The 9813-nt window shown below is 29.8% G+C and overlaps 1 protein-coding gene across 1 annotated transcript; it reads right to left on the reverse strand.

Annotated features, from left to right (window-relative positions):
* Positions 1-2219: 2219 nt before the first annotated feature.
* On the reverse strand, positions 2220-9727 carry LOC126845138 (mediator of RNA polymerase II transcription subunit 1). The gene is made up of 10 exons (XM_050583705.1): positions 9415-9727; positions 9128-9270; positions 8408-8541; positions 7624-7759; positions 6408-6654; positions 6151-6343; positions 5855-6056; positions 5598-5775; positions 5306-5525; positions 2220-4909 (listed from the first exon to the last, which is right to left on the reverse strand). Exons 1-10 carry the CDS (start codon positions 9437-9439, stop codon positions 2401-2403), a joined length of 3987 nt encoding a protein of 1328 aa, XP_050439662.1. The 5' UTR covers positions 9440-9727; the 3' UTR covers positions 2220-2400.
* Positions 9728-9813: the final 86 nt, after the last annotated feature.

Raw genomic sequence — 9813 nt, forward strand, 5'->3', positions numbered from 1 at the left:
TACTATAATAATGTATATAGTGCTAATGATCAATATAGTACACTGATTAATATACTTTTTATCCGTTTAGTAAATAAATAAATATTATTATATTTAAATTTAACATAATATTTTTAGAGCTCACTGTATCGTTCACTTTGTAACACTGCTTATGAACTATAGTTTACTGCCTCCGAACAAAAAATACTGAATACTTAAAGAGCTCCACTGTAAGATGTATGGGTTGAAATCTATGCTCGTACAAACATGTTAAATTATACATGGCCAAAACGAATAAAGGTTTTCGTCAACAGACTATAAGAACATACTATAAGACAATAATAATATTATTATTATTATTATTATGGTTAATTGCATTTCATCTAGCAGTATAATATAGATAGGACTCAATAGAAGTGTATGCTCTAAAGAAAAAACCGAAATATGCATTTATTTATGCGTTAACAATAACTTGTCTATGCACTTTAAAAAAATGTATTTTTAAATATTTTCATAAAGTCTACATACAAAAAATTGAGTATAAAATATTAATTTATTAATAAATTATAAAAAATAGAATTAAAACATTTTTTTTTTATTTAAATAAACAAAAATGAAACAAATATAAATATTTATTTTGTTCTATAATTCTCTATTGTTCTAAAAAAAATAGTTTTATATTGTTATTTATACTTCCTAGGCCCAATCATGGAACATGTCTATTGTATAATGCATTATGTACACCAGTTCATACTTAATATTATTCATACTACAAAAGGGATGCATTTAGAGTTATTATGCCAATTTATTGCAAAATCATTTCTGAAGGAATATAATAATATGATAACGATAAATCGTACAAACAAGGTTAATAACGAGTAACGACACATTTTTTCACTTATTTTAAATTCGATAATAATATTTTATTAAAAAACATTACACTTGCGAAATTTAGGCTAGTGAAAAATAATCGCAGGTTTTACTGATAGCAAATTTATCATAATTTCATAATTTAGTTTTCTGACTGGCTGTTAACCAAACACCAACAGACTTCTGATTTATCATAATGACCTAAAAAGCTAGCCGCTGCCCGTAATGCCGGTGCTTGGTAGTTTTAGCCTTTTAATAATAATATGAAAACGGAAAGGCCTGCTAATTGAGGAGCAACAGATTAATTAAATATAGTTCGGTAATATATTATTATTCTAAGCTAAAAACTTCTTGGATAGTCGAACTTATATAATTAGGTACCAGAAATACGAATTTCGTCTTAACTCTTATATTCATACTATAATGAAGGTATTTTTTATTAAAATTGTGTATCATTTGATTTATTTGGAAAATTATTCACCTACCCTTTATTCTTATTGAATGTAGAGCCACCACATACCCACCTAAGCAGTTAGACAATATTCGAATAATTTTTTTATCGCAATGAACCGATAAATAACAAATTATTTTTTATTTGATTATACATGACAAATAAATTTGTTATTTGCTTCAAATGATTAGTCAAACGCATCTTTTATTATTAACGATTAAATGTATATTATATATATTTTATTATTTTATTCCATACCTATTATATATTTTATTTTTCTTTATTTGGGCGTTTAATTATGTTAAATGTCTTTTTTTTTTAATTTCCATCACTTTCGAATTATGCAGAGTTGGCGTCGTTGGTGAAATGAATACACCCTGTATTAATTTCAAATAACAACAATTTTACCTCCTTAGTGAAATCAAAAAAAAAATAAAAAATTACATTTAATACCTTTATATTAAAGTGACAGTTTAATATTTTATGAACATTATTGTATTTTATAATCTAATTCTATTTAATTTTCAGTTTTTGCTTAACAAAAAAGTTGAATACGGATTTTAATTCATTTTATGTTTTAGAGTTACACTAGATCTTTCTAACTCTTCCAAAGGAAAGAAATAATGACATTTCCTTGGGTAAATCGATTATTTTTAAATAAGTTATAGCGTGTCATAATTAAAAAAGTTTTTTAGTTTTTGGTCAATACCAATTTATAGACTTGCTATGTGAAGAAATCAGTCTACTGGTTAAAAAGTTATCATGGATTGACATAAAAAAAAAAACACATCATTGTGAAAATACCTTCTCAGCTCCGCATTGAAGCTAAAATAATATAGCAAAATATAAGATTATAACAACAGTTTTATTACACTATATTATAATATAACAAAATGTATATTATATTTATATTATTTTTAAATATATGTTATGAAATAAAATATACAAAGTTACAAAATATACTATAGTACACGCTTTGGCTGTAAATAATGCCAAATAAAAAATAATATTGCTAATTTGTTTATTTACACTATATATGTAATTGGAAGTTTATCGTCTTTTCGTATACAAAAGCCAAATGGCTCTTGTATACTCGACGATCATTTACCAACACGTACGAATGAGTCATCGATAAGTTCTTCGTCTGTTATGGAAGGAGAAGCAGAATGCGGAGAAGGTTCTAGCAACGGCGAGGGAACTGGGGACTTGAGAAAATGTAAGGACACAGAGGGTGTAGCCGAATAGGTCGTCACTGGTACAACTGGCTTCTGTTGGTAATTAATTGTGCTCGGTAATTCTTCTTTCTTTTGAGAATAATCTTTGCATTCAGAAATTTCTACAGTGGTATCTGCTTTAGGTGCATGAAAAGATATTAAAGGCATGTCGATTTTCAGACTATTCAGTATAGACTCTTTAGGTTTGCCAGCAGCTCGTTCTTCTACCGTCGTCACAGTGATTCCGGGAAGCGAGTTCAACCGCTCTGTAGTGCTTTTTTTCTGACTCAAATAATCGTGTTGACCATACTTTTTGTCAGTATCACTCTTTTTAGCTAAATCTATAGGTTTTGAATCAGTCTTGATCGCTTCAATACACTTTTTTTCGTCCATATTAACTCTAGCCGATAATTTTGGAATTTGAAATTTCGTGTCTAATTGCTTTATGAAACTATCAACAGGATTTATTACTTTGGGAGGCTCTTCTTCCTTGGACGTCGGGCTAGATTTTCTCATCTCGGCCCTTGCAAAAATAGATTTCTCACTCCGTACTTTACCCGAAACAGATTTTACTTTAGTTACGGTCAAATTGGATTTAGTCTTTGGTGCACTAAACGGTTTTGTTTGCGAAGTGCTTGGATTCATTTTGGAAAGCGTGTAGGTAGTCTTTTTGCTATTCATACTACCAGAAGTGCTCAATTTCTGACCTGATTTAGGGGAACTCGTCAGTGAACTTTTTTGTTTCGATTCTTTCATTCTAGTTTTGTTTATCGTTATTTTCATACCGTCAGAACTATGCTTGACCTGATACGACTCGGGATTCTTCAAACTCATACTAGAATTTAAAGACATTGCCTTCTCTGATGTCTTCAGAGTCGATTCTTTGGCTTTAGGTATGTCAGAATCAATAGAATAATGCAATGTAGTTTTATCCTTAGACAAACGATCTATTACAGCATTTAACTTTCTACATTTCGCTTGTGCTTTGTTCGGTTCAGCGGGTATTGGTAATCCGGCATCCTCGATATCACTTTTTTTAGTGCTCAAAGACTTAACACTTTTGGGACTTTGGCTAAGAGAAGAATTGCTAGAAGCATAATTTCTCTTCTCTTTGTTGTCTTTTGAAAAATCTTTGTTTTTCTGCTTTGATTCACTTTTAGGACTATGGACAGACATTTTTAACGCGGACAAACTTGGCTTGCCAGAATTTGATTTTGGTGATGTTACTGCATATTTAGAATTGGATAAGGACACACTGCTAATAGATAAAGTTGGGGAAGTACTTTGTTTTATTTTTTGAGTGGAGCCCAATTTCATCATCATAGTGCTCGAAGGCAATTGGTTAGACACGTAATCACAAGGCGACGACGATCGACTAGAATCTGACATCTTAAGCGAGCCAGAGTGTTTTTTCACTTTTTCAGGTACAGTCGACTCCGCTTCTAATTTCCTCTTTCTTTTCTTTTCTGTTTTACCATCATTACCGTCCTTTTTGCTCTTTTTAGATTTTTCTTCAGCTATAGTTTTGGCCGAAATCGGAGTTATGGTAATCGAACTAGGTACGTTAGGTATAGGTATGACTTCAATATTAGGTCTCCTATCTACAGACACCTGTGGTAAAATTTGTGGTGACGGAATAGAGCTTAAATCCACTGCCGTTATGCTGACAGAGGGAGACTGATGGATTTTGTCTAACTGAATGTCTTTTTTCTCATCACCCTTCATTTGACTTTTTATAAACTCTTTCACATCATTAAGATCATTGAGATCTCGCCCATCGTCGTCTATATCATAAACCGATTGATTTTCAATATCGGGAGAGTCAAATTCACCCGATATCGACGAACTGCTTTTTTCTATAGAATCTTCACTGGACGATTCAATAATAACTTGACCAGTGTCTGGGGGAGGTGGCTTCTCGTCTTCACCTTTCCCGTTATCGTCGTCGAGAATACTTATAAGTTCTTCAGTTTTTGTAGGTGAAAGCTTAGGGTTCTGATCAGGCGGATCTTCTTGAAGGCTGGCATCCCTAAAAGACGACTGCTTTTTCTGGTCTTCTTGATCGACATCCATCGGAAACTGATTAAAATCCACATCCGGTAAAAAAGTCGGATCTGAAATCAATTGGTCTATATCCCTTTGATTTATGGATGCTGGAAAACAATCAAGAGGACCGTTTCCATTTAGAGGTTCGAGCTTTACATCGAGGTCCGAAGAAAAGTCAGGACCAGAAGAAGGGTCGTTAAAATGTTGATTTATGTCGGAACTATCTCCTAAATTAGTTGATCCTCCTGTTCCCGACAAGTTATTTTTCATATCTGTATCGAGAGGTTGCTGGTTTTCTCTTTCCCAAGTTTGAATCAAACTTCGCATTGTAATTGGAATGGAAAAACATCTGAAAAAGATAAAATAATAGTCATCATAATTAAAACTAACTTGTTTTTTTGATAAAAATTGTTGATTTTCGTAAATTAAACTAATATTTATTAATTTGCAAAACATTTTAAAAGACAATTTGTATAATATAAATTATACCATTTTTTATAGTTTATATTTTTTTATATATAATTTACAGTTTTTGATAATTTCAGAATGTTTGTTTTGAAAATTATTTTGTTGTAGTTTATTATTAAACTGCACAATAACATTATTTTTTTTTATAATTTTTGTATTTCTAGTTAAACTGTAGTTAATTAATAGGAACACAATATAATATGTTTACTCGCTAAGAAAATATATGTGAACTAGTTGTTGCTGAATATATTTTAGACACTATTATGAGAATTCTGACCTTTGTAAGACTTTGCTTGCAAATTCAGGAGAGCTTAAAACAGACTCTCCGTTAGTTTCTGATGATGATGTGTACACTTCGCATTTTAGATTAGATATATCTGACAAATCAAATTCGGCTGTTGCGAGACTCTCTTCGGTTGGATGTTCAAAAGACACGACTAAATGCTGCCAAGACATCTCTTCAGCAGCAATTTCAAACACCATTGTGTTGATTATTTCTAAAAAAAATTAATTTAAAATGTTAATATTCTGTTTTTAAGCTAACAATATTTTTTCAGCTGAACTCTCACCTTGCTGACATTCAGGTCGTACACAAGAACGAATCAAACAATTGAACAATGCTTGCTGCCTAAGATAAGCTATAATTCTAGGAACTTGTGATGGATGGGTAAATTTGATATTTTGTATAAACACGCCTTTGAGGTTGGAGTCTGTCAAAAAATAACAGTGCTGCTGGTCTGGTAAGGTCTACAATACAAAATAAAAACTTTTTTAAAAATCTTTCCTATTTCAACACTGTTATTGTGAAATTAAAATTTTGTCTTACAACACTCAATGGCTGAGAACTGGGCTCGATGATCATCTTGAGCAATGATCTGGGTGTTGACATTTCAAGATCCATTTCAATTACAGCTTTGATGTTTTCAGCCAGTTGAAGACACACGGGCATAGGTTCGTTTAATCGTAACACAAATACTGCAGGTAGAGTAATACTGTTTTGAACAGTAAATGGCATAAACGTTGGCGTACTAATCGTAAAAAAAAAAATATATTCTCTGTTAAGCAACTTATGTATGTTATGTTATTTAACAGTTATTCAATACTATATTACAATAATACAACCTTATTCCATTTGAACTTCTTGTAGCGCTTAAAAGAGAAGCAGACTGAACATTTGTGCTGTTTGCAGCTTCAATACATACTGTAGCATAGCATCCAACATCTAATGTGTCTTTATCTAAATTCTTCATTGTACCGTTTTCGACGTCCAATAAATCGTAGGGAGAAACAAAATACATTATTTTTAAGGGATGGCCTAAAAAACAAAAATGTTGTTTTACATTTTGTTTTTAAATTTATGGTTGGTTTGAATTCAGTACCTCCTCTTCTAGGTTTCACTACGCCTAGAGGAGTTTTATGCACCAAAGATATTAAATCTTTATGATAGGTGTAATGCACTTGAGCAAATGTCTCCAAGTCATCTTCTAAAGTCTGAAGAGCATTGAAAGCGCGGCATTTAGTGATTTTATCTGCACTTATTTGGTAAATAGATGCGAGGCCTTCAAGTTGAGTGGTAAAATCTGCAAAGTCACAGTTGGCAAGACTCTTAATTAAATCAGCACAGCTCTAAAACAGATTTCAAAATCACTGTTACACACATAAGTTAAAAAAAGACAATATATTATATCTATATAAAAGATTGTGCAATAGAAAAGTCGCATAAAAAATAAATTTATATTTTACATTAATAGACAAAAAAAGGCCAAATGTTTAAAAACTAAGTTTTGCGACGCCAGCTGAAGCTTCTTGCCATTTAATTCAACACAGTTGCTATACAAATTTACTGAAAATGTATAGCAAAATGAAATGGAGGCGATACAAAAACGAACAAACACTTTATACATTTAGATCATAGCCAAAAATTAATATTATGTAATACTACAATATGTGCAAAAGTTATTTTTACTCAATATTATTTTGATAAAAAATATAATTTACATTTTTTGCAACTTCCCTGTTCTATTTGAAACAAGTAACAAAAACAATTTTAGGTAAATATAATGTTATACAGAAAATATTATTTTACAATTATTAATTAAAGGCTATTAAAAAAAAAAAAAATTATGACACTATTATTATTTAACTTTTGAATAGTCACATTAAATTATACCAAGATTAAAGACATTTTAATTTATAACTCTGTCAAATTAAACTGTTTTAAAATTAAGACTTAATTATTAAATTCATATAAATATCTCAAGTTATTATAATTATTCATTTATCTATTATAAAGAATAATTTTTTATACGATATATTATAAAATTTAATAAATACTACTTTACTAAACACAAATGTAAAAAAAAAATGTTTGTTTTATTAAGACTGTGGTTTTCAGTTACATTAAAATTAAGAAGTGTTTAATTGGTTTAGATTTATTTTGGCTCTTATGTAGATATTTAAAATATTTAAAATTGTGTAAGGTAACAAGAGTGGATAAGTTGTGTAAACCGTTATTAGAAATAAATACTTAAATATCAATAAACTTAAATACTCTAAATTGTTGTTTTTAAATATTTTAATTGTTTAATATTTTACCTGTGGTTCTGATTTTCCGTCATGATGAATTTTTACATCCTTTACACCACCATTATCTTCTAATATAATTTCCAAGTAAAACATGTCTGAAGATACAAAAATGTCTTTACCGGATGGACCGACGGTAAATTTTAAACTAAAATATAAATCAAAATTAATCACGTTTGTATCAGTCAAATACACAAGAAGTTAATCACAACATTATTTTACTTTATATCATAATAAATAAAAATAATTTTGTCAAGTTATTGAGGATTTGATTACCAATGCATTATGAATTATGATACTGCCCATTGGATTATAACATGTAAGAATATAATGAAAATTGTATTCATATTAACACCCCAATACTACAATCTTTTTCTCCGTTCTTGTTTCTTGTCATAACAAACATGGCCAAATCATCTTATTCTAGTCTCTCTTATCTTCTCTTTAATAGGCGACAAACTTAAACTCTCTCTTATAAATCTATTCCCTGTTTTATCCATTCTAGTTACTCCATGATACATTCACCTTAACATCGTCATCTTCGTCACAATCATACTAGTGGTGATTATTCTTAATTTTTATATGTATTCTTATAAGTTCAGATAAAAAAATAAGTAAATAATGGTTATTTCAATAAGAATCCTAATGTTGAGTTTATTTATTTGTTAACATTACCCATTAATTATAAATAATAAGTATAATACAACATTTTGTACTCAATTAAAGGTATTACCTAAATACTTAATAGATAGCTTTATTATTTTAATGTAATAAATAACAGTTAAACAATAATTACCCTAAATGTCTGCTAACACTGTCCAAACGTTCAACCATAGTCTGCAACGTAGTTACTTTAATATTTTGCTGCAATAGATCAAGTGACTTTTGAACAAGATTCTTTTCGGCTGGGTCAACATTAATTCTTTTTTCCTGTTGAAAAAAAAATTACTTTTAATGTAAAATTATACTATTAAAAACTAAAAAACCGTATTTTATATTATGAGCGAGTCAAGAGAAATATTTAATAATTATTACAGCATTGTTCGACGTCTCTTATAAAAAGTAACATATTTGAACTTCCTCTAGGAGATCTAAACACGTTTAGTTAACTACCAACATTTAATTTTTTACTGACACAATTTATTTCGCAAACTCATAAGTTAAAGCTACTTGTACATTGTGAATTATCCTCGTGTGGTAGTGGTACCTTCATATGATACGTAAGCCGTCTGCGGCACCACCTACTACTTATATCCTAAAGTGACAGTCAGACAATTTTATTTTAAAAAATATAAGAGAATAATAATGTTTTAAGTAAAATATGAATTTTTGTACTTAAATTAAATTTTAAATCCGTAAAATAAAAAAAACAAAAAATATGACAATAAAAGGCCAAGTTCATGTAGCTATAATTTCAAAACTAGAACAGTCTGCGGATTACTGACATCGAATTTGTTATCACCCAAATAAAGAGTGCCCGGTAAACATACGTTATTAATAATTAAAGTTGACTTACCAACAAAGCTAATTTAATATTTTTTATCGAATCTGTCAGCGGCTTGTATTGTGATTGAAGCGCTTTACTGCGCAACTTCTCCATCATCAGCTGCATCTGAAGTTTTCTCGATTTATCTTCTGAAAGACCATTTTGTACAAGAACTGCGACAGACATGGAAAACGAACGGAAGTAAATTATTATTATTGTTGTTATTAATAACTGGTAAAATACAATTAATGCTCGTATCACGAAAACAGAGTAAACTCTATTGCAGTCTGCATATTAATAACGGGGTGTATTCATACCTGCTGTTAATTGAGTGGCGTTCATGACCTAAACTTGTTTTTTATACAAACGAAAAAAGAGAAAGGATAATATTATTATACCTAATCTATTTAGTTACTCGAGCCGGAACAGAACTCAATAGAAAGTCGATTCGGTAAACAATTAATACCTACTAATAGGTAGATGGGTTATTATTTTATGGATAATCGAAATATTTAGGTAGACGGCCGATATAATATTTTATTTATTAATTAACAAGTAATAATATTTCACTGTAATCTGTAACTTTTGTGTGTGGTGGATGTTGTAAAATGTTGTATTTATTAGTGTTAACTGTTAAGTAGGAATTATACCTATACTTTTTTTTTTAACCTACAACTAAAAGATGTTTACTATTGTACCGAAAAACACCGCTACGG

This window comes from Adelges cooleyi, unplaced genomic scaffold (genome assembly GCF_023614345.1).
Source record: "Adelges cooleyi isolate 19-005CV unplaced genomic scaffold, UGA_ACOO_1.1 ACOO_flye_CR_arks_rails_tigmint_CR_PRNA_108, whole genome shotgun sequence".
Lineage (NCBI taxonomy): Eukaryota > Metazoa > Arthropoda > Insecta > Hemiptera > Adelgidae > Adelges > Adelges cooleyi.

Coding starts and splice junctions, on each gene's coding strand:
- LOC126845138 (XM_050583705.1), bottom strand. CDS start 9,439: ATGAACGCCACTCAATTAACAGCAG. Junction 7,760..8,407: donor AGTGTTAGCAGACATTTAGG/GTAATTATTGTT, acceptor TTTATATTTTAG/TTTAAAATTTACCGTCGGTC. Junction 6,057..6,150: donor AGAAGTTCAAATGGAATAAG/GTTGTATTATTG, acceptor TTTTACGATTAG/TACGCCAACGTTTATGCCAT.